Source organism: Hemibagrus wyckioides, linkage group LG03 (genome assembly GCF_019097595.1).
Source record: "Hemibagrus wyckioides isolate EC202008001 linkage group LG03, SWU_Hwy_1.0, whole genome shotgun sequence".
Lineage (NCBI taxonomy): Eukaryota > Metazoa > Chordata > Actinopteri > Siluriformes > Bagridae > Hemibagrus > Hemibagrus wyckioides.
Window position 1 is genome coordinate 30,347,378 of NC_080712.1, and position 24,976 is coordinate 30,372,353.

The window sequence follows — 24,976 nt, forward strand, 5'->3', positions numbered from 1 at the left end:
GGTGATGCTGATGAAGCCCTCATTCTCCATACATGTTATTTATTTATTTATTAGTCTATATAGTTGTACCGGATTGGTTACAGCTTCTTTCATTCTTTCTTCATTTCTCAGTCAAACATCAAAGCTTTGTTTTTATTGACAGAAATATAGAATAAAAAGGCAGCAGAATTTTTTTTCTACTTATTACAAGTTCTCTTCAGCAGAACCAGTAATGAGAGCACTGCTGAACATTTCCTCAGAGTCTCAGAGTCTCGCTGTATTCTCCAGAAATGTTCATTGTGCAACCCCAGCCCAAGCTTATACTTTGGTCAGCTTGTGTTATTGTGAGGACGTTATTTTTAGGCCACTGAATCTGGCACGCACTTTGAGAACTGCTTGACCGGCCAAGATTTTTATGTAGGTGCCGAAAGTCAGGTTCGCACGGAACGGCAGCTAGCTGGTGAGAAACGCAGAAAGCAGCTATGACATAAAGATTCGTCTTGTTTATAAATAAAGAAAATCTTTAAGTCAAATCTGTGTAATGTAAGACACGCTGAATCACAGGTGCACTATCAGTACACATCCTCCTGACGCCAGGACTTGGCACAGCGTGGAGTACCTGTCCACTGCCTGGAACAGTGTGAGATTCACAGCTCTGCCAAATATGTAACAGCTTCTGTGGCCAGCGGCGTGTGTACACACACACACCCAGCCCGGTGACTGCGGCAAGCCGCTCTTCATTACCCCGTAGCCACCAGAGACAGGCTTAGGGGAGCAAGCAGCAGGAACAGAGCTGGCTTTGATAGAGAAGCTAGCCTGAACCCTTATGGGAAACCAATACTCTGTGCGTGCCAGCAAGCTTAAACATGTCACTGGAGGAATAGGAAATAGCCCACTTTATAATCCATAAATGTTGGTAAGCAGTCAATATTTGTGTCTGTTTGACAGGCTTCGAGACATAATATATGCCTTAGTCTGAATAAAAGCTGCAATTTTAACCTTAGGGTCTTATTTCTGGTCTTTAAACATAATCAGCATTAAAATTTTAGACCACAAAATTGTGTAGATTTCATGTAAGTTTTGGGCTTATCTTTGTTTTCCATCTAGTTTTGGATCTGTATATGTGTGTTGAACGTTCAGAGCGAATCAGCGGTTTTTGGTGTGGTTTTGCATCCAGGGGGATTGGCAGAAGGGGCATTGGTGGTATTGAGTGTGTCTAACTGGCGCTGATGTGGGTTGTTAGCACCATGGCCAGAGATACAGTAGCTGTCAATGTCCCCCCCCTCCGCACGCTCCCCCCCCGGCTGGCATCTGCTTCCCTGCTTGTCTGCGCCAGGCCAGCTATCCATGAATCGAGGGCCTTTGGCAATTTAGTCTCAAGGGCATCTACGGGACTGCGCATATTTGCTGGGGTAAGAGTACAATTCGACCCGAGAGTCGGATAGGAGAGAGGGAGGAAAATAAGCTGCCGAGTTCCCGCAGGTTTTTTTTTTTTTGCTACACGCTTCGCACACTTCACAATCCGTGCCAGGGAAAGCCAATTTCACAGCAATAAAGTAGAATTGGTTTCTTAAGTCGTCCTGTTTTAACAGTACAGATCCTCTTACAGATTGGACTAGAGACAGCACTCTGGAAGAAATATCAACCAAGTTGCTTCGAGCTATCCAAGATTTAGTTCAGAGGAGACACGGAACACAATGCAAATCACCTGACCTGCTTTCAACTTTAACCCACTGGCTTCAGTGCATGCTGATTTACCTTTTTACATTCTCAGCAAAACTAGTTCACTTAACCAGACTTTGTGTCACATCTTTTGTACATTTTGTAAATGGTAAATCTTTAAATCATTTAAAGTGGATGCAAGAGAAAAGAGTTTGAATCTCAAAGAGCCTAAGAGAGCAAAACTGACCATGCACTTTGGATGAGAGGGATGACAGGGATGAATGGAACTGAATGGAAAGTAATGGTATCACCCCAGCAAAAATAAAACCTTGCTAGTGTGATATCAAAAATATGCACGTGTATGAGCATGTGTGTATTTGAGAGTGCTGAGGAATGTGTATTGTCAGCCAGGAAACCATCTGATTTAGGGGTTAGATCCACCGCTGCTGACCCCAGCCTCATTATTTGCTGGCCATGTAGAGATGCCTCACAACCAAATGTTAACAAATAGCTTTGGGTAGTTAACCGTGCTCTGTACTCGCCACCAGGAATGTGGGAGGCAGCGTTGCATTGTGCAGACACACACACACACACACACACACACACACACTGCATTCTTGTATGTGCCTGCACACACTCGCAGACGCTGGTTTTCCCGTTCAGTGCATCTCAGACCTTCAGGTGCAGGTCTATAGTTCTCGCTAATTCCTACTTATGAAAGAAAATAAGAAAATAATCAATGAATCAATGCTTGACTTCTTGTAACATCCATGAAACAATTTCCTTCCTGTTATCACTTATGTTATAGCAGCTATAAACAGTAGTTTCCTTCCTAGTGTTCTTTGTCTTTTGGGAAGAAACTGAAAAGGACTGGCAGCCACACTGGAAGGACTCCTTCCACAAATGCTAAATACTTTAGAAATAAGCATTTCTAACACAAAACTAAGATTTGTGACTGTGGCTGCTGTTAAAACACCTTCTGACCAATCAGAATCAAGGCCTGCTGTGATGTATCCTGCACCTATAGTACTGTAGTAGATGCATTTGAATTAAAATGAAATAAATAAATAGGAATGACGTCGCTGCCAGAATTTGGTCCTAATCTGTCTTTAGACACAATGCCGCTAAATGAACACGTCTCATTATGCGTTATAAGACCGCCCACTTCTCTCGAACCTCCTCCAAGGTGTGAAACCGGTGTTGATAGCTTCCTCTTGGTGAAAGGAACACTCTTTCTGCTGCAGCGTTTCTGCACTTGAAATCCAAGTCCACACATTTCACCACATTTCCACATTGGACTAATATTTTGCGCAGCGTGACTCAAACTTGGGAAGGAGAACGGCTCTAGTATATTTTTCTAACTCCTAGACAGACGTATCAGTGTTATTCTGGTTTCTTAAAAAAAAAAGTCACAGGGAATGGATTTTGTTTTGTTTTGTGGGAATCGTCTGCGTGAGTCACAGTACGTGGCATTGTTTCAATCACTTTTGGTATTTGACAGAGCTTCTAGATCATGAATGTCTTCTTGGTTTGGATTTTAAGAGCAGCTAAAGCATGCAAATGCTTTCGTCCATGTGTGAAATTGTTTTAACCCGTTTTTTTTATCATTTTGCATATAATGTCTGCGTATAGCTAATCAGATTTGTTCAGATTAGAAAAAAACATACTTATAGAAATGCACTCGTGAAATGCACCTGCGCAGACAAAAAAAAAATTCTTTATCGTTAAATCTTTTCACAGCAATTAAACACTTTTCCTCTTTAATAACCTGGTCAAAAGCTGTCACTTTCTCCATTTCCACCAAGCTGGAGACTAATGAGTTCCCAGCCAATCCCAGGAAGCGTGCAATAGAAGTGCTTCACACATCCATACCAGCCTTGTTGCTTTCCACCAGTGGCCCCCATTGACCCCTCACAGCTGGGGTGTTAGGGGCAAAAAGAGCGGGGCCCAGGGCCCCTCTAGGGCAAAAAGAGGAGGGGTACCCGGGACCTCTTGTTCTTACCCGGGCTGTAACACTGCACAATGTGCTCTCTGCTGGAAACTGGCCTCCACAACGCTGCTTTTCAGGCCCACAATGCTGCGCTGCCTTGAGGGGGGTAATAGGATTTGGGGTTTACTTTGCTGGTGGGTCCCTCTGAAAGAAATGTATTTAAAAATTGCCTGCATGCAGCTTTGCTCTCCCACACGTCCCCTGAAAACTGTCCGTTCATAATTTTCAATTCTATAGCCAAGCTGTTGGACAGTTCAGCTGCGGCTTGAAAGAATAGAAGAATGAAGAAACAAGGAGGAATGAAAGGAAACGCAGAAGGCAAGGGGCTACGGAAAGGCACTAATTTCGTAATAAGCGATTCTTTCCGTCTCATTTTGTTCGGCTGTGTGCCGGAGAGGACAATACTAATTCAGCAAATTGTCAGAAGCTATACATCAACGCCAGCTGCCCGTTCCTATGTGACTCAAACACACTAATTCTTGGTGGGATCTCCCGATAGAAGTTGAAAACATTCATCAAGTTGGGTTAACTCACACTCAGGCAAAGACGCAGCCAGGTCTATTCAGACATACTGTTTGATGAGTATGAATCACACTGAGACTATAGCCAACCTTCAATCTATTCACTTAAACACCCCATTCATCTGCTCTTCCTGTGCTCTTATTCGCTGTGAATGCATTGTGTTTGTCTCGCGGAAAATCTCTGGCCTTTCAGAGCCGCAGAGCTAACCGCAAACGATCCACGTTGTATTACCTCTCTTCTTCGGACGAGTTTGGTGTCATCTGTTTGCTATTCTCTTCGTCTGTGGCCCGTCTGTTTGCTATGATAGCCAGCTTGTCCATGCTGGGAGGTAGCAGCAGTTGTCCATTCGTCCTCTTTTTTTTCCATTCGGGACACTCGCGACCAGCTGTTAAAACTGGAAAATGACAGTGTTTGACAGTCATAGTGGGTGGCTGGAGAATCCCACAGGGCTTGTGAATGGTTTCACGTCGTAGTCTTGGGTTGGACTTCACTGTCCCCTTTTGTTCCCTAGTTTCAATTGGCTGAACTCTGCGGTGGCCGAAACTGTGAGTTTTATTATCGTGGCTTTAAAAAACATAGCAGTCGGTCCTGGCTGAGATTCCCTCCTCGATCAGCTGTTGATCCGATTTGACGATCTGGAGACAGCGAACTCTCGTGTCCTGGGGCGGCCTGAGAAAACGCTTGGCACGTGAAGATTTGTCATATTATATAAAGTTCTCAACTCTACAGACAATGCTGAAGCCCAAATCTTTTTTTTTTTTATATCTCATATGTGCAGGTGCATAATGGATGCTCTGACACTTTTGTATCCGATTACAAAATGAACTGATTAGACTGCAGCTTGAATGAAGTGTGATATTCACATGTAAATGCAGTTAGCAAGGTTAGACGTGTGTTTTTTGTCCTTTTGAGTCCTGACCAATGTGATCTTTGAGTAAAATTCTACAAAAAATATCACTTGAGAAAACCAATTTTTGGATCCTTTGAACGTTTGCCAGAATTCCATCACAGCAAAAGGCATTTGTTTGTTCAATTTCTTTTGTTTCGTAATCTGGATCGATTGCACACCTGAAGGCTGCTGGTTTAGAAAAAAAGGATAAAAAAATCATAATGTTCCTCACAGCTCCTCCGTCCTGGGTTTTGTCAGTAGGAGGTTTGGCCCTAGGTGTGGTTTACATACCCTGTAGTGTGTGTGTGATATATGAGTACAATTTATAGACAACATAGTGACATACACAAATGTGGCATGATCACATTTAAATTTTAATTTAATTTAATAAGAAATCATATATTACTGGATCATATATATATATATGCATTTAAAGTTAATATTTAAATATACTTATTTATTGTAGTTGTAAAATCAAATGTCACAATGAAGGTAAAAATATCATAATATTTATATATTATATAATCACTGTTTGATTATTTCATCTCATTATTATTAATGTAAGTCCATAAAAGTAAATGAACCGTTTAGTCTTTCGGTAATAAATTAAAGACGATCATTTCATCCAGAATCTATGGACCTTGTCCCAAATTTCGCACCGGCAAAAACTCAAGCTGGTGCCTGACAACTCCTTCCAGCCTCCCGCCGAGACATCTGACAGCACAGCCACGAAAGACGGAGTGAACAGGGCACGAGGGCACAGCTGCAGAGAGATAGACGGGGGGGAGGACGAGAGAGGAAGACAGGACGAGTGCAAACGGGGGAGCAGGGTGAGGGGCCTCGGTGACCTCAGACAGTGGGACACTGTCAGTCAGGAGCTGGAAACACACAGACCCCAAACAGCACTCGCAAAAAAGGAGACGCTTTCATGCACGAGTTAATATTCATTCGTTCTGAAATGGATGAAATAAAGCGCAAAAAAAGGATAAGACCAGAGGGGGCAGAGGGGTGATTGAATTGAGAAGAACTATTGTTCTTTTATTGCCTGGTTTATATTCGGATGAAGCGGAAAAAGTGAAAGAAAGGACGGAGAGTTCACGCCGGCCACTTAGACACATGAAAGTGAGGCTTTTTTTTTTTTTTTTAAATCTCTGGTTTTCAGTAATTCATAGATTGATCACACACACACTCATGATCATCCTGACTTACATACACATACACATACACACACACACACACACACACACACACTCTTATTCTTTTCTCTTATATAAATCCATGTGAGATTTATGGTCAGAGATGACAGAGGAGCTGACGCCCTTCACCGTGGGGCAACTATTCCCTAAAACCCTCTTAGTCACCCCTCTGCCAGGTGCACAACTCTTTAAACACACACATACACTTTCTCACATACACACACACACACACACTCATTTGTAAGCTGTCACGTAGAGCTAATTTTCTGGACGGGCAATGATTTACCCGACAAAGTGTCTGTTTCCTTTCCTCTTTACTGATTTACGACTGAGGCGTGGTCCTGCGGCCTTTGAGGCCTTTCGAGGCTCTGAGGCTTTGTGGTGAAAAATTAGCGGTAAAGAGTGAGTCATTTATTTTACAAAAAAAGAGAGAAAGGGAGATATTGAAAAGCTCGGCTTGCGGTTTCTTTTTTCCCCGTGTATAATCACAAATCCCTCTCACATAAACCCCACACCTGTTGACTCAACGGAGCGTGAGCAACTTCATGCCCACTCTTGAATATTTTTTGCATGAAATGTTACACTGGCTAAACAAAGAGCAGACACGTTTAAAGCGGAGAGAGAGAGAGAGAGAGAGAGAACAAGAGCAAGACAAATGAGAATGAAATGAAAGATCTTCCACAAATGTCAACAGAAAGGCTTCCCTTTTCATCTCACATATACACAGATATATAAACATGCTTTGTGTGTGTGTGGGTGTGTGTGTGTGAGGCAATGCACAGGTGTGAGACTGACAGACAGACAAAAGCATCACATGTGACCCTCTTTGAACGTCTCGTCTAGGCTTTCCAGGCAAAACAAGGCAGGGAACGGAGCTGTGAGTGGCAGCGCACACTGTGTAGATGTTACTTTTATTCAGGATTTGAATAAACGCTTCACCGCATGAAAAGGTCGAACCCAAGGTCGCTAGTGAAAACGCAACAATCGCGGGGACACCTGCAGTTTGACGAGGGCTTAAAAAAAAATTAGCCGTTGCTATTATCAAACCATTAGTGTTGAGCCTTAAAGAATGGGGTATCATTACAGGCACAAAAGTCTCCCAGTCGCTGAAAATAAAAAAGTAAACACCGCCATCCGTGATAGCTGGATCCCTACGTCAGGTCTGTAATCATGCTCCGATTCGACTGCAGATCTTTGACACTTTCTTCCTTTTGTGTGATTTGTGCTTCAATGAGCCTCATTTATATCTTTCAGTAAAGCTCATCTTTCCTAAAATGACCAGGTGTGCGCGCGCTACAGTTGATTTGCATTTGTTGACGCCCACAAATCTCCATAATCTGCAAAATGACATGGGGGAAAAAAGCCCTTTCTTAGAGGAAGTTATTTTGACTTGCATCTATACCAGTAAATACATCGGTTATTTAAGAGCTGCACAAAAAGGCCCAGAATTACAGAAAATATGATCGTGGACATAAAAGCTTTTATCATTCATATTTTAGACATTTTTTAGACATAAATACACCCTTAGAAACACCATAAAAGAAAAGCAATTCAGCCTCTTCATGAATGTCAATACGTAGCATGACGTAGCGAGCGCTGCTCTCGTGTCATTTTGTTGTGTGCTCACTCCATGTGCTTTTGTTTTTGTTTGGTCATGTGACTTGGCCCCTGACAGCTCCTGTCATTGGGTGATTATCCTGTTGTGTTCACCTCTCCTGTGTTTCAGTTTGCCCTGCTGTTTCCAAGCCGCTAGCATGGGTTTTTTGCTATTTTATTGATTTTTTGGCAGGTTTTTTCTGATTTCTGGTGTATAAATGATCCCTGTTTGATGCTCTCTGTCTATGATTTTACCCATAAAATAAACACTGACTTTATTGATGTTGTTCTTTGTTCCAGAAAAGTTAAAAATGATCCACTTGGGAACTTAACATTATTTTGATGTGGTATTTGTTTTCTTTGAAACAGAGTGCCTCTGACGTTACTCTTGTACCTATCACGATTTTTTTCTGTAATTTCTATAAAGCGTTACGAAAATAAAATCATCCATACTGTCCTTACGTGCGTCTTAAAGCGGCCATGTACTATATATTTATACACATGCCTGTTTGGCTCGTATTCAAACCTGGGTACATTGAGAACACATGGTGAAAAAGGAAGGGCCGTAACACATGTTTAATAAGACAAGTCTTAACACATGCTAAGGACATACAGTATCTGGAACCAATTTTGTGCTGACAATGCAGCGAAAAGGCAAAAAACCACAAAAATTTGCATGCCAAACCAGGCCTTACGTGCCTTATTTACTGCCACAATAGATCTCTTTGTCCTTTTGTTAGTACCACTGATGTTTTCAGATACCCTGCCAGCTCGGATTTTCATTTACATTTATTTACTTGGCTGACGCTTTTGTCCTGCGAGTGAAGCAGAAGAGAATAAGAGCTGGTAAAAGAGCTGACAGTGATGTAAGCACCACAAGGATGAGTGACCAGAAACAAGTGCAGGACGTAAGGAAGAACAAAGAGAGAACCACAACACCACAGTGCTGTAACTTACTCGCATAATAAAGAGCCACAAAACTCAAAATAATTACATGCATTGCACATATAATAACTAATACATTTTATTCAATAAAATAATGTCAGTTTTATGTTACGATATGAAGCATATTCACAGTAAATTAAACTATTTTACTAAAGTATTGCCAAAAGTTTGGGGACACTCCTCCAAATCATTGAATTCAGGTGTTGTTTTTCAGGCCCCTTAGTTCCAGTGAAAGGAACTCTTAATGCTTCAGCATACCAAGACATTTTGAACAATTACATCCTCCCAACTTTCTGGGAACAGTTTGGAGATGGCCCCTTCCTGTTCCAACATGACTGTGCACCAGTTCTATCAGGTTGAGGGCAGGACTCCTCCGAACTCCTCCAAACTCTCTCATCCATGTCCTTATGGACCTTGCTTTGTGCACTGGTGTGCAGTCATGTTGGAACAGGAAGGGGTCATCCCCAAACTGTTCCCACAAAGTTGGGAGCATGAACTTGTCCAAAATGTCTTGGTATGTAGCTGAAGCATGAAGAGTTCTTTTCCCTGGAACTAAGGGGCTGAGCCCAATCTCTAAAAAACAACACCTGAATTCACTGATTTAGAGAGGTGTCCCAAAACTTTTGGCAACATAGTGTATTAAAACCTTGAGAATTTGAGATTTAGTTTCGTCTCAAAGGATTCATAGATTTCTGAATTTCCAATAGTTTCTTAATTCTGACTCACTCCAAATATTTATTCTGTCACTCTATATTATTGACTTCAGGTTTTTCCTTCCTGTTGTGGCTTCAGTGTGCTGTTTTAGCTCTTTTAGGTTTGGGCAGTTTTCCAGAGAAGCTCAGCAAGACTAGATTCATTATGTCGTCTTTACTGAACGAGTTGTCACTCCAAGTGATTTTCCAAAGGGTTAAATCGACTGGATAGCTGTTCTAATTGTAATGAAATTCATTTGCAGGTTTGTGAAACAGTGTCTGTCTTTTTTTCCCTGCTGCAGTTTCTGCGAGTTGACCAGGATAAGGAGTGTAACATGGATTGCTCCAGCGCTCAACGCAAGCCTCTGTGCGCGTCTGATGGACGAACCTTCGCCTCGCGCTGCGAGTTCCAGCGTGCTAAGTGCCGCGACCCCCAGCTGGAAGTCATGCGAGGCTCATGCAAAGGTCAGAACTCATCAGCTATGCTTAGACTATATATAAGGGAGAGAAAAGTAAATTTATAATTTCTATTTAAATAAATTGAGAATTTCTTGATCTTGATATTTAAAAAAAAAGACGACCTTATTGTTATCCGGGCGTAACGGATTGGTTTTCATTACCAGGCAAGGTCAAAGGTCAAATGAACTACACAAACCCCCTTATTGTGTTGGGATCACTAGGGAGGATTTTGTCAACCCCTAAACCGTCCTTAAGTCTTTTCACTCTTCTCAATGACCTCTTTCACTCCTCTGTTCTCCTCACGTCTGTCTCTCGGTCACCTCTTGCCCCTTGCCACCCCGTGTAAGAGTATAAAAGTGAGTAGAAACACAAAAAAACACAAAAGGAATGGAAAAAACAGAGCTCACAAGCACTAAGGTCATGAAGTGTCCCAAAAATAATCATTATTTATAGCCGTTGTCATGGCTACACTACATGTTTAATCAGCTCTGTTTCCTTAGAACGTCTTCCAGTCTTGTAGAGAAAACGGGTGCAATTTTATTCATCCCTTGAGATGCCCATCAGGATATGTTTATAAGTCAAATAACAACAGTATTCCAAAGGGAAGACAGTTTTAGAAGCAAGACGGTCCCTTTTCTAGAGTAAAAAAAAAAAATCCATGCATTAACGATCACAACATCCTTCAGACTCTCCAAAATATGTGGATAGCCATAAAAATCATATTGTGTGGAGCTCCTGTGCTGGGACATTTTAATCTTCCGTAGCCAGACTGTATGATTCAGGCCTCCCATCCGTCACTCTTTCCAGCCCCTTCTCATCCTTGGTGAAGACATTATTTGTGTTTTTTCCATACAGGAAAAACTTTGTAGCGTCCTTCTTTTCTTCTCATCCTGCTCAACCTTTCCCACTGTCCCTCTGTTCATCCATCCATCCATCTGGAACAAGTGGCAGAATTTCCTGTCTTGTCTTTTCTTGGTGGTTTTTTATTTGCTTATCTCAGGTATGTACACGTTTTTAAAGCCACCTCCATCTATCCATCCATCTATCCATCCATCTATCTATTCAGAAATACAGGACACACTCAACATGCCTTGTCACCTTGTAGTGTATGAGGATGAGTGATGCTGTAGCTTTCCTACCCTTTTTTTCATTAGCAGGTAAAGGATCAGAGTTATATGAGGAATAAAACATGTCAGGTGTGCTCTAATAGGAAAGTAATCAATGACAGTCCACAGTTGATTATTTTCCAATAAAAGCACAGAGATTTATTCTATTGTCCATTTCTAGCTCAGTTTAATGCTGTGCTGTTCTCCTTAAATCATACTCAGAAGTTTCTCAAGTGTTTCATTCTTCATCTCCTCTCCTCTGGCACTATCCGTCTTTCTCTTTTTCCCTCCATCTGTCTTTTTTTCTCATTCTTTTGGTCTAGCAGACTGGCCAGTGTGTCCTTCGGTGGCAGGAGGTGCCACCTCACCCGTCTGGGGCAGTGGGATTGCTCAGTGGAGAAAGTGAGCGTGTGTCATTGCTGAAACCGAATTCTGAGGCACGTTGGTGGAGCTTCAGTTTGTGGCTTCATGTGTCGCTGCCAGTATTGAGAGAGAGAGAGAGAGAGTCCACTCACATGGTCCAGGGGGAGCATGATGAAGAAGTGTGTGTGTGTGTGTTGGGGGTGCATGGATACTCTGTTGATGAGTCTGGTAAAAGAAGGCTGCTGTTACTCTTCCCAGTCACGCATGCATCTCCTACGTCTGTAACCTCTCTCTCTCACACACACACACACTTGCACACTTCATTACATACTGAATATGAATCGTCCATTTTTTCCCCCTATATTCATATCCATAATTTCCCTAACGTCCAGGAAATTAAAAAAAAAAAAAGCTTCTACCACATTAGTGGCACTGGCAAACCTAAAGAATGTATCCGGCTTCTTAAATACCCCGTCCCCCCCTCTTTCGCCTGATTGCTGCAAAAAGGATCAGACTAATAGCATTTGCAGGATCTCATTTTACTGTGTCGAGATTTAGATGAATGATGAAGTGAACTTGGAGAAGTGGACTCTGCGGGTGCTCTCATTTCCCTTGTGAAATACGACGTACAGCAAGCGGCTTAGCCACAATGTCAAATAAACCATCAGGATGAGGTGCAACGACACTATCTATCTATATATCAGATAGAACTGTTCATCAGGATTTCAATCCATAGTGGGTGTGGTCTAATTTCTCCTTACAATATTTTCTTGCCAAACTTGCCAAATTCCCACTCACGAGTCAGCACTCCCAAATCGCATGGGAGGGATGAAAGGAGGATCGAGTGCTTCTTTCTGAGACACCTCATTTTTTTAAACTATCATCACATGGAAGCCGAACACACTCAGGGGAAATCTGTCCTGTGGTGTGAACGATGCCATATTTTCTGCTAATTGGCGCTATTAACTACCACCGTGACCCCAATCAGGCAGCTACTAAGGATGAACGAATGAATACGTCACATCTTTATTCTCAACTAGATGCCCTGAAATGATTGCGATCTGTATTTGTGTAAGTAGGTCTAACATTATCTGCTGAATCTAAATGATGTATTGGGTTACACTCACACACATTCCCATATGAAATATTTAAAGAGTTCATTTGGTTAAACTGTGATGGAGTCTGTGTGAACGGCGGAAAATCTGGAAATATAAATCACGGATGATGAAACATACGCGGTCATAATGCTATGATGACAGAATACAGCAGAATTAAGTGTCCAATCCAATCCACTGTGTGAGTTTTTCTTGTTTTTCTGTATCCTAGTTTATTTTTTTCCCCTCTACTCAGAGCTCTTAACGTAATTGCACGTGATTTACGTCTACACCTCCTTTACAAGCATTTTTCTGCCGATTAAATACACCTGTGTTGTTGCTTTAGAAACATCGAGGTGTGCGGCCGAGAAGAAGTACACAGAGCAGCAGGCCAAGAAGCTTTTCCCGCAGGTGTTCGTTCCCGTGTGCAACCCGGACGGCACTTACAGCGAGGTGAGAGAAGCCACGTTGATGAGTCGAAGCTTCATCAGCACTTGCACGTGAAAAAAATAATAAAAATGACGTAAGGAATAAAACACGATGGTTGTGCACTGTTTTGAACATCGACTCGAGAGCACTGACCGGCTCTGTGGTCGAGAAATTGTTCGTATTATAAATAACAGGTTCATGTAACAGCACTACTCCTGCCAGTAATTACATATCCGAACGGGTTTATTGGTGAGCGCGCTGATGTGTCTGTGTTACGGCCTTTTCTCCGTGGTCTGATTTTCAGTTTCAGTTCATGTCATAACACTCTGACTACCTCAGAGACCATAATAACTGCATGACTGTGAAAAATGCTGAATGCAACCCTCTTGAGCTTTTGCGGGGCCAAAAAATTTGAAAAGCCAGAGAACGGGTCCAACAATAAGAAAAATGATCTTGTTAGCTTCCGAGTTAACAAGCTCAGCTTTCTCAGCTAAGTTGTTTTCTTAGCTAAGTCTTTCTCTCTTTATTTTCTCTCTTTCTCTCTCTCTCTGTCTCTTTCAGGTCCAGTGCCACAGCTACACTGGCTACTGCTGGTGTGTAACGCCCAATGGCAGGCCCATCAGTGGCACAGCAGTAGCCAATAAGAAGCCTCGGTGCCAGGGTAAGGCTCATTAGCTTAATTTATTTTTTTTAATTACAAAATACATTTTTCACTTCATCTGAAAATTGCTTAGAGGCATACAGACATTGCAGAAATTGAAATTAAGCTATACACCTGTCTAGCTGCACTGCATCAACTAATATTATATGAATATATCATTATAAAAAGTTAGCAGCAGTTGGGATTATGAATATCTTGACAACGTGCGAACTGAATTTCACGTCCAGCTCTAAATAATCAGCTTTGACAACTTAACAAGCATGAGACAGCACTGCCAGAGCTGCCAACTGGACAGACGTCTGAACGCTCCGACACACCAAGCCAGTTTTGAAGGATTACAGCCAACTTAAAATGGCTAGCGACGCTGTAGAAAACGACAGAAAGCGAAGACGACAGCTGATGTTATACGTGATGTCATGAAGGCAAAAATGGAAATAACTCCAGCAGGAGCCGTCGTCTGTATTCTTAATCAAAAATAGCAACTGGAAGACCCAGTATTATGGAAAAATGGCAGTGTTCCCTACATCCTAAATTGCATATTACTATACTAAATAGTCTGAATATTACAGCACCTACTATTATCTGTCGTCCTGTTTAGACGCTCGGGTAAAAATATAAATGAACTTGATAACACATCAAAAAAAATATCAGGATCTTGAGTCCTTAAAGGAAAAGGCACCCTGAAACACATTAAATAAGTTATTTATTATAAGACACCGAAATATTTCAGATGTCGTTAGTGATTTTGGTACAAGTTTGTCAGCTGGTTGTGCATTATTATTATTATTATTATTATTATTATTATTATTATTATTATTATTATTATTATTATTATTTCTGAGAAAAGTTAGCGTTGGTCATTTTTTCAGCAACTTATAACCTGAACCCCAGTACCAAAAGTGACTCAAAATTCCCAGAATGCAGTGCAGCTATATGATGTAGCTGAGTTACAGGAGAGAGATGTGACCTGTGTGATGGTGCTGATGACGATATGAAGCTTTGATCCATTTGAGCACAGAGTACAGCTGAAGTGCTGGACAGACTAAAGGATTAAAGCAGCACGCTGTTTAGTTAGAGATGACGTGAGGGCTAATTGAACATTAGTGGGTCATGTCAGAAAGCATTAAGGAAAAAACAACAACGTGGAGGTGAAAGAATTTTATTCCAAGGTGGTTAAGGCTGTGGGTTGTTGAGCGGGGTTCAAGTCCCAGCACCGGCAAGTTTCCACCATTGGGGCCTTGAGCAAGGTCCTCAACCCTTCCTGATCATGGCTAACCCTGCGCTCTGACCCCAACCCTTGAAGGATGGGATATGCGAAGAAAGAATTTCACTGTGCAGTAATGTATATGTGACAAATAGAGGCTACTTAAAATCCTCAGAATTTATTATAAGATAAATTTAATGATAAAAATGCAAATATACATCTCATTTAGGGTGGATTTTTTCCTTCAATATTAGTAATAATCAAACTGTCAGGCCACAAATCAAGGGAGATATGCTGCTAGGCGAATATGTACAGATATATAATAGTACAGGAAGGTAAACATGATCAACGATCACAGAGAGACATAAACACATTTAGAAACATAAGCGTAAATGCACATGGTTGCAAAAGCAATGCAAATGCACACAGACCCAGTGCCCCAGAACCTGCTGTGAATAACCGCAGTACGTTCGGTGATGTCGATCGCTGACAGGTTCTGAGTCGTGCCCGCTGGTGCGACACATTAAAGTTTCAACAGGAGTCAGCTATTCGCTTTGGTCTTGCAGCCACGAGCCACGTGGGAACCAACACAGGCGTCTTGAATCTCTCAGCGTTAAAGCAGCCTTTCGAACACGGTTAGAAAAAAAAAAACGCGTTTAATCCTCCCGAGGTCTAGCCTCACGCAGCCTGCCAAAACTATCACATAACCAAAGCCACCTGCCTTCCTCTCAGCTTCCTGCTCCAGAGCCGAATCATTCGGGAACTCGGTGTCCCCCGATGACTGCTAGAACAGTCCGCGTGCTTTGCTTTACCCGACTGTGGCGGCCAATTAGATAACTATTTTAATTGCACATGCAAGGATTTTAATCTATACAACATTGCCGAGCTTTTGAGGGGGGAAAAAAACAACAGCTTGTTTGGGGAAAAGAGCAGGACGCTTTCCAACACCAGGATGGTGTCATTATGTTGTCCTGCAGACTTCAAAACAAGCCTGTATGTCACACAGGGGCTTGAGACATGATTTGGAAGACGGACTTTTCTGATTATTAAACGCAACCAGGCCTGGTGTGAATTTGATCATGCTGTGTTCGGAGTGCTGTTTTTTATTAGAGCTCATCGTGCACATTTGCGTCAGAATTTTAATTCTCTTGTTCTTGTATGGCACGCTGACGTCAAGACCGTAACGTGTTGACATGTTTTCAGGCTCCAAGCATGAGAAGGTCACGCCTCGAGATCCAGGAAAAGCAGGTACATTCCTACAGAACGCATGTGTGCATGCAGACATAATGTTTTCGACTTGTACTGTATGTGTATCCGTTTTCTGTCTTTCGTCTTTCTCTCAAGTGTCCACTATTCAATCACGACATTTATTAATGCATCTCATTTTACAGCAGACTGAAATAGCAGCATTTAAATCATCTACCTCAGGCTGCCTTTTCAGCCACATCACCATTTTTTCCCCCTCCAGATTAAGAGCCGTTAAATGTTCTTTACTAAACGAACCGACTTTCCTTCCAGTCCTTTTCAGAGGCAGAGATGCCGTCTTGGCCCATTTCACAGTTTCCCTTTTCTGTTTCGGTTTCTTTCCCTCACAGTCGGATTAATAATTTATTTTAGCTGCGGAGTTATACTTTCCTACATGAGATGACACTTATTATACCCAGGAGGGAAATTTATTTGTTATGGCAGCTTGGATTTAAAATAGAGTCTACATACTGAGACGAGAAAAAAAAAAAAAACAGGGCCATATTCAGAGTTCTGAGTTCTGCACACATCATGAGGGTTTAATTCTGAAATTCAGACTTAACTACAGACTTAAGCACTAATCAGAGACTTGTGTGAAAGTTACACACATGTAGTGTGTCTTGGCTACTCTCAATTCTAACCATGAATCAATCCTCAATACATTTTTCTTCTGTGATATTGACTGGACTGAGCATCAGTCATTATATCAGACTGATATGCTTTGGGCTGTTAACCTCACCTCAGGCATGTTTATTAAAGAAACATCTGGCAACCTCAGAGATGTAAACTGCACATAGGTTATTGGGTAGCCCTGGAAATTGACTGACGGACTCATCTACACACTTTCCCTGTGAAAATATTGTAAATTTCTAAGTATTAGAGTCCTAGACTTTAAATCCAGCCCAAACTGTAGCTAGAATACTCAAAATAATAAGAATTGAGACTGTCTAGCTATCAGGTTACTCTCTGGTTATTATACTGATATATTGCATATGTTTGGGCAGTAATTATTTTCCGGCTCACCTACACGTGACCTCTGCAGACAGGATATATGTATATATATGTATATAAGATCAAGTACATGCAGCCATTGTGCTGTTGTACTTAAAACTAACGCTCAGCTGGTTTTCTTACCGAAGCAGAATGAATGCAGAGCGAGCGTGAGATGGACACTCATCAATGAATTCCTGTAAGACCTTCCAGACCAACAATAATAAGACAACAATGGATCATGGGTCATTTTGCAAGAGTTTTGCAATTCTCTTATACTTGGTAAACAGTATTATCCAAGAAGACAAAAAGAGCGAGAGAGTGTAATATGCACTCCATGACCAAAGATTGCTTCAGCGATCTTTCTTGGCCTGGCTGAAGTGACCAACTGTTAGTGTTTCATCATTTATTGAATATTAAAATGGATTTGGTTGGTATGTAAGGAATATAACACGTCGGTGTTTGCTCAAGCTGTTCCAGGAAAGTGATCAATGCTCAATCAGTTGCCCAAAAAGGCAGTTAAAAACTGTTGTGTTCTCTATTTGCTTCAAATTATAATGATTGCCGAAGTTTTTTCATCATGCAATATTATCATTACTGCTTTCAGACAATAAGAGTGAACTGTTTTTTGACTTATATTACAAATGAATGAGGAAATCCTGTTTAATAAAATGTATCTGGCCCAAAGTGCATTAGTTTTTAATAACAGATTGAATAAAAAACAGACTTTTGGATCTTCTAATAAGGATATGACCTCATCTCACCAGGCGTCGATGCAGCTCTGTGACTTGAGTGCTTTTTCCTCAGACTTGAGCTTTTTTCTATTCTCAGCGCAGAAACTTCAGTCTGAATTCTGCATCAGCATTCTCCTTGGACTGTGTATGCATTTATACACAGTTACAGACGAAACATGCCTAGAACCACTATTCACTACTCTTCATTTCTCTCTATTCTTTCCTCCATCCAGTCCTCTCTTCTTCTGGCCGGGCCATGTGCAAATAGTTTTTCATCTATAACAAGTTTTGAATGTTTAGCTTACTCTCGTAATTGTAGTCTCCTTGCAAATCTTTTCCATTCTAAACGCAGATGAGTCTGTCGTTCTCGCAGAGGAGACGCAGCCACCACCCGACGAGGAAGGTTCGTGATGAACATCTTTTTAAATCATTTAATGTTCGTATTCATAGACTTCGGATTTCTTGAGGTCTTACAAGCAGCCTGGTTCAGTGAGGGCTGAAGATTTCTTGATACTCGCCTGATATGTTTCATCAAGCAGAAACAGCATGTGTTATTTTTACTCTCCGGTATTGAATAGAAGGTATACACACAAATCTGAGTAGCTAGGGGTTTTGTTCATCTGGGTATATCATAATAGGCCGGTGAAACCATGGCAACCAACAATTACTTAAAGACAGCTTTGCTTACTATCTGAGTAATGAGCAGATTTTTGAAGAACCTCGATTTTAAGTAGTTTATGACAAAAAATTTTCAGTACAATTCACTGACTTTGTCATTTTCCTCTAGACAAGATCACACAGTACCCGACTCTCTGGACTGAGCAGGTGCGCAGCAGACAGAACAGGACAAGGACACAAAGTGAGTTTGAGACCCATGCTTCATTCCCTTTCCCCTGAGCTCTTTAGGTTTCGGGATTTCTTTTTAATAAAACTTGTGGATTAAGTGTCGAAAATCAGATCCAGAGCTGTGAACCTGCTAGTGCTAATGTGTGTTTATGTGAGTTCATGCTGCATGTGTTTTTATGGGAAGCGCTGGTTTATGATGTATTTATGGGGAGCGCTGTTTTTATGGGTGTTGCATCATTCGGTTGTTTTTAAGTCACTGTTTTCTAGTTATTAATTCATGCATTGTTCGAGTTAAGCTCGTTCCTTAGTCGGATTCCTTTGTACCTTACTGGCCAAAATTGGCTGCAAGGAATTTACTCAGAAAAAAAACTGGATGATGTCATTTAGGTATTAAAAACCTTTTGCCCAGCCTCACCTGCTGTTTGTTACTGTCATGCACTGTGTATAACCAATCAGCATCTAGGAGTGCTGCTAGCTCCGCCCACTAAGCACTATTAGCTGTAACCATTAGTAATAGAAAAGAGGCTGGCTTTTTGGTTATTGAAGCATTTATTAAAGAAATAATTGACAGATTAATAGAAAACTGGCTCCACACCCACACACACACACACACACAGCATTCAGCATATGCATCTCCAAGTTATAAACAAGGTTTTTTGTCCATTAACAGCAGTTTTACATGCAGTAGACTTGCACTGATTGACACACTGACCAGTTATATGTCGACATGAACAGATTTGAAAAGCATAATTCTTCAGACAGCTTTTTTCCCCCTCGTTCTTAACACTTGTAGAGTCCAAAATCCAACACAAATCCCAAATACTGTGCTGCCATGTGGATGTAACGGCATGGAGCAGCAAAGCCTGTGCTAAATCCCTCTTGGAAATAGGCGACCTCATACACCAAGGTGGCATGCGCACAAAAAAAGTGTGCATGAGCGGTTCGATTATGATGTCCGGATGATTTATGATCAATAAAAACCCGTGTGAAAGCAGTTTGGACGGAGCCGCATGTGAGGGTGTGCAAATAGTTTGATTGTGACATCTTCATGATTTATGATCAATAAAAAGCCGGCGTGTGGATGGTTTTCATTAGTTAGTTGTTCTGTGGGTAAAGCGCTGATTATGTCTTTACCAGCTGCTCAGAGCAGAAAGGAGAAAAATATGTGTGGGATATTGTGAAAGAAAGAAAAGATAATAAGGTACAGTGGGAACAGAGGGAAGAAGAGAGTTACTAGAGAGATGGGTGTCTCTATCGGTTATAGTTTGCTTGTCTGTTTTTAGAGTAAAAAAGTCAAGCCTCTCATTTGGGTTTATTTTTTAAAATTCATTTATTCTTTTCTGGATGGGTTTAAAACATTGCTGGAGATCAGTAATGATGGTTTGGTATGGCATTAGGCTTCTAAAGAGAGGACAGACGTGATTGAATCCTGATGTAGCACTTGTAGCAAAATCTAATCTTTTCAAGTCCAGAATGCATTCCCCATATGGACCTTTTATTCATTCAGGGCTGGGGTAATGTGCATCATGCATGTCAGGGTTGTGTGTGTGTGTGTGTGTGTATCACTTTGAATTGTGTTTGAAGTTGAAATAGCTGAGATTTAATGTCTTTTCAAGACTGAAGTGAAATAGGGTGTGTGTGTGTGTTCCTTTCCTTTTCCCTTTTACCCATCCATTCATTCAATATATACAGCGATTTGCAAAAGATTTCACCCCCCCCTTTTCCACGAACCACCTTTTTCATGTTTTCTATCATTACACCTGACCCCTTGACTGTGTCTTAACTAATTTCTTCTTTACCTGCTCAGTTTTTTGGTCAATGGTCTGGTCAGTGATGTGCCATATTCTTTCCACATTCTGAGTCATACTTTTCCAGAACTTTGTCCCGGACTTGTTATGATAGCTTCTTGATCTTCATGATGCTGCTCTTGAGGTTTTGTTTCATCTTCACCACATTTAATCTTGAAGGTCATCAGAAAATAACACGGATGGCAGCAAAGGGCAACGTCTTTCATATTTCTTTTTTAACAAGGCTAGATGACAAGAAATATCTCTCTCTGTTCACACTCACTCCTCACATCATTAATCTTCCACTGAATCTATATTTCTTTCTGTCCGCTTCAATGACTTTAAAACACTGTTTGTGTGATAATAAATGCCACTTATCTGTTCTCTTGTAGCCTCTTCTTGTGATCAAGAGCAGCTGACAGCACAAGAGGAGGCAAGGCAACATAAGAACGAGGCTGTATTCATCCCTGACTGTGCCCAAGGTGGTCTTTATAAGCCAGTCCAGTGTCACCCTTCTACTGGCTACTGCTGGTGCGTTTTAATAGACACAGGACGGCCCATACCCGGCACCTCCACCAGGTGAGTTAAAGCATTTTAATTCCGTTTGATTTTAATTGCAGAGATGAGATAAAGAAAATAATGGATATTAGAAATGATTCTTTTACAGAAATATCAAAGAGGATTAAGTATGAGAGTCTTTATGATTACATCAGCAGTTCTTGGTCAACAGTATAGAATTGAGTGCCCCTGAAACCCAAATTGGTGTTTTTGGTGTATTGGTTCTCCAATTCAATGCCTCCTAGACTGTATATGTCACACCAGGGAGGGAGAGGCGGCTCTTTCCCTCCATCAGGAGGTCATTAATATGCTACTTCCTCTGACTGAGTGAGAATGTGATTCCTTCTTTCTACAGTGCCAGAGTGTTTCCAGCAATAAGAATGAACAAAAAGCTCTCATTAATCTCTCTGCTGTTCATTGTGGTGGTTGAGCTGTATCTTAAACGCTATTGGCCGTGTATCAGAAGGATGTATGTCAACATCCAGGATCAAATTACAGCTAAGAAGCCATGATTTTAATGCAAGTTTCTTCAATCGCTCATCTCGAGATGAAAAACTGTGAACTGTGTGATAGTTTTACACAAAGAAGATTTTTAACCTTCTAGTTTCCAATTTTGAATTTCTCCACTTTCAGCTGCTTTTGATGCCTTGAAACCTCCTTCAGAGATTTCTGGACAACAGACAGATGACAAATGGCTTATATCCTCTTCAAAAGGCATCACTGAGAGCTTCCAGAGCTGACATTTCCCTAGTGAATTGAAGGGGTACCACCTGGGTCACTGCTTGGCCCAATTCAGTTTTAATACACATGGAGATGCTTAGCTGATGTTGTACAGACTTGGAGTATGGTTAAAATAGACATGGTGTGTACACAAAATGTACACAATAGTCCAAGAATGCCTTGGGTTTAAAATGGAAGATTGTTGGAAGACGGTTAGCGGTATTGCAATGGAAAGCTATACTTTTTTTTCCTGTTTCTCTGCTAGCATAGTTTCTCCCATTGACCTGGATTAATAAAAAGTAATACAAACCTTTACACAACGCTACATAGGGCTACTGCATGCATTGAGCTGACATATTGTTTCTAGAGAATCAGTTTACAGAGATGTTTGAAGCACTGGAATTATCCTTATGGTAGAAAATAATTCTTCCACAGTTTACTGCATGGCGTCGTAAAGGAGCACTTCCTACGTGTTGAAAGAGGAAACCCCTTTTCGTTCCATTTGGTGCATTCCAGTTGACCCTATAGTACATTTAATATACTCTTGGGGGCAGGGTCCATTATTCAGCTTACAGTGAGGTCCAAAAATGGGTTACGGGGTCCCTCAGGGTTCTATACTAGGCCAAATCTGATTTGGTCTCCTTTCACTTATACGTCGGTCCGAGAAAACAGCAAAGGCAACATTTAGCTTTGAATCGATTCAGCTAAAAAATCTGTGTGAAATGTGTAGCATGTGGAGCAATACTACTTACCGGCTACTACGATTGGTGGCCAGAGCTACTGATTTAGTGTCAGAATCACTCTATGAGCCTTATAGGATCCCTTTTCAGCGGAGTATTGTTGCGAATTGCAACGTATTGCTCACTGCAGTATCGTGTTAACAAAGCTCAGGGCAGAATGCCAGAATGCACATTAGTGCACCTACAAGGGTCCTAGCCTTTTCCTTCTTTCTATCTATCTTTCTCTCTTTCTTTCTCTCCTTTTCTCTTGTTCATGGTCTTACTTGGCCATGTACCCATGCACGCAGTGACTGGAACTTGTTCATTTTCCAAGCCGACTCATGAATACTTCTCTGTGTCCCGTCTCACTGTTTTCCTCCTTCGTTTCAGTCTTCCTCCGGCAATTTCTGCTTCACACTGTTGATCATGCTTCAGTTTCATTTATCGCTCTCCAGCTGATCTCACTGACTGTTCTTGGGTCCCTTTCTTTTATTCTTCTGTTATCACACTCTTGCTGCGCTTGCTCTTATGCGCTCATACAGACCAGTAGACCATGACCAGTGGATTACATGCTTTCCTCCAGGCCCAAAATCCCAAATGGAACTGATTTCAAATCAGTAGGCGGCTTTTCAAAATTTCAATATGCCATAGATTTCGCCCGAGGTTTGTGGTGTTTTGTTATTTTACCATGTGAAAGAAGAGCCCGGACCACAGTATTTTATTTCCAGAATGTTTGGATTTCGATTATTGTGCCATCATTTATTTATACAAAGAAAACAATTGAGCTTTGTCTGCCTCTTTCACCACAGATACGAACAGCCAAAATGTGACGGCAACGCGAGAGCACATCCCAACAAACCCAAAGATCTTTACAGGAGCAGACATCTTCAGGGTAAGAGCATGTGCGTTTGTAAATCTCCACCGGCCGCATTGGCTCGGCAGTAATGCCGCTAATTTGTGAATAATGCAAACCATTTGTGTTTCCCCGATATATTCCATTTCTGATACGGGGACATGATTTGGAAAGCGATGCATAAAACAAATCCGAAAATGCAAAAAGCAAAACTAGAACCATAACAAAACAAAACAAAACAAAAAATATAATTTGGAAACATGACAACAAAACAAACAAACCTAAAAAACAGCAAAGAGAACAATAAAAAAACGCACATTTGGAAACATGAGAACAAAATCAACAACACTGCATAAACAAAAACATAAGACATAACATAAGTGTTTTATTGATGTTGCTGTGTTTTTGGTTTTGCTGTTGTCCTTTTTTTGTCGTTTTGTTTTGTTTTTTTGTTTGTGTTTTGCTTTTGTTGTTGCAGTTTGCTTTGTTAATGTGTTTTGCACTTCTGCACCACCCCACTGTCTCAACACAAGCTTGTGCCTGTGTGGGTATGCGGGTTCCCAAGAGTTGTGTGTGTGTGTGTGTGTGTGTGTGTGTGTGTGTGTGTAGCCTTTATTGCACTTCATGGTGTGATGCCTCGAGTGTGGTTAGTTTTGACAAATTGTTGAATTTATATCAACCCTGTTGAAAAGAAAAAGTACCAGGATGCTTATCACCTCATTACACACAGCCATCCAGGTGTGTCTGTGCGGTTGTGTTTTTCTGTAAAGTGTCCCAGCGTCCAGGTAAAGTTAGATAAGTTGATAACGGGGGTGGGGGGGGGGAGAATCATGTTAGAGGGAGGACAAGGATGGGTGAATGGATATGTATTAGGGATAAAAAGGATGGAAAGAATGCACGAGATGGGTGGATAGAGAGAAAGGAAGAGAGGGAATGACCACAGGAAAATAACATAAAACAGACAGCTAATTTATCTAGGTCTGACTTTGATTAAGAACATCACAGAAGGGTTTCTTTTTTTTCCCCCTTTCTCTTTAAACAAATGCAAAGTGAAATGTTCACGCTATCACACAAATTCCCTCAATTGCCCACAAAATCCAACTGGCATTTCACATTTCCCAGACACTAATGGGATTAACTATACCACAGTTAAGTGGGATGAGAAAAAACAGGCTTTTGAAACATGAAGAGTGTGTGTGTGTGTGTGTGTGTGTGTGTGTGATCATAACCGCATGCATGTGCTCTTCATCACTGGTGTGAATACTGTGACATTTCAAGTGCTTAGAGAGCTTTAATGCAAAAGGTCAAAACCGCATAATCGTGCTTATCCTCAGTCCTAGGAGAGGTCATTAAAATGCCTTTTGACATAAACTTCACTTTTTCACAAATCAATTAAAGCACAATAAAAAAAATTCTGAATTCCTTTACACCTTCCAGAGACAAACCACTGACTGGAACTGTGTTTCCTTGGCCTTGGGTTTCCCTTCTGCGCGCTCTTTGGCGAGCGTAATACACATGCACGCTTTTTCAAACCCGCTATTAATGCGGAGTGTTAATGAACAGAGCTCTCTCTGTGTTCAGGACGTGTGTGTAAGTTTACTCAGCCGTTTCTCTTGCCAGCAGCTTGTCCGCAGGTGCCACGCGAGAGCCGATCTAATGGTCATGGTTGGTTGATTATGGGGCATGAAGGTCTCTGTATGTCTTTGCTAGTTCAGGCATTTTCGATAGTTGATTTCT

The 24,976-nt window shown here is 41.3% G+C and overlaps 1 protein-coding gene across 2 annotated transcripts in view; it reads left to right on the forward strand.

The window, feature by feature from the left end:
• Positions 1-24,976, forward strand: part of smoc2 (SPARC related modular calcium binding 2) — a 33,277-nt gene that overhangs the window by 1,485 nt on the left and 6,816 nt on the right. The window contains exons 2-9 of one of the 2 annotated variants that reach the window (XM_058385534.1): positions 9,774-9,936; positions 12,840-12,946; positions 13,484-13,583; positions 15,991-16,035; positions 18,076-18,159; positions 18,544-18,615; positions 20,782-20,968; positions 23,196-23,278. In XM_058385534.1, coding sequence (XP_058241517.1) covers positions 9,774-9,936; positions 12,840-12,946; positions 13,484-13,583; positions 15,991-16,035; positions 18,076-18,159; positions 18,544-18,615; positions 20,782-20,968; positions 23,196-23,278 — 841 coding nt within the window. The remainder of the gene's footprint in view (positions 1-9,773; positions 9,937-12,839; positions 12,947-13,483; positions 13,584-15,990; positions 16,036-18,075; positions 18,160-18,543; positions 18,616-20,781; positions 20,969-23,195; positions 23,279-24,976) is intronic. The other variant, XM_058385535.1, reaches the window with a different exon arrangement.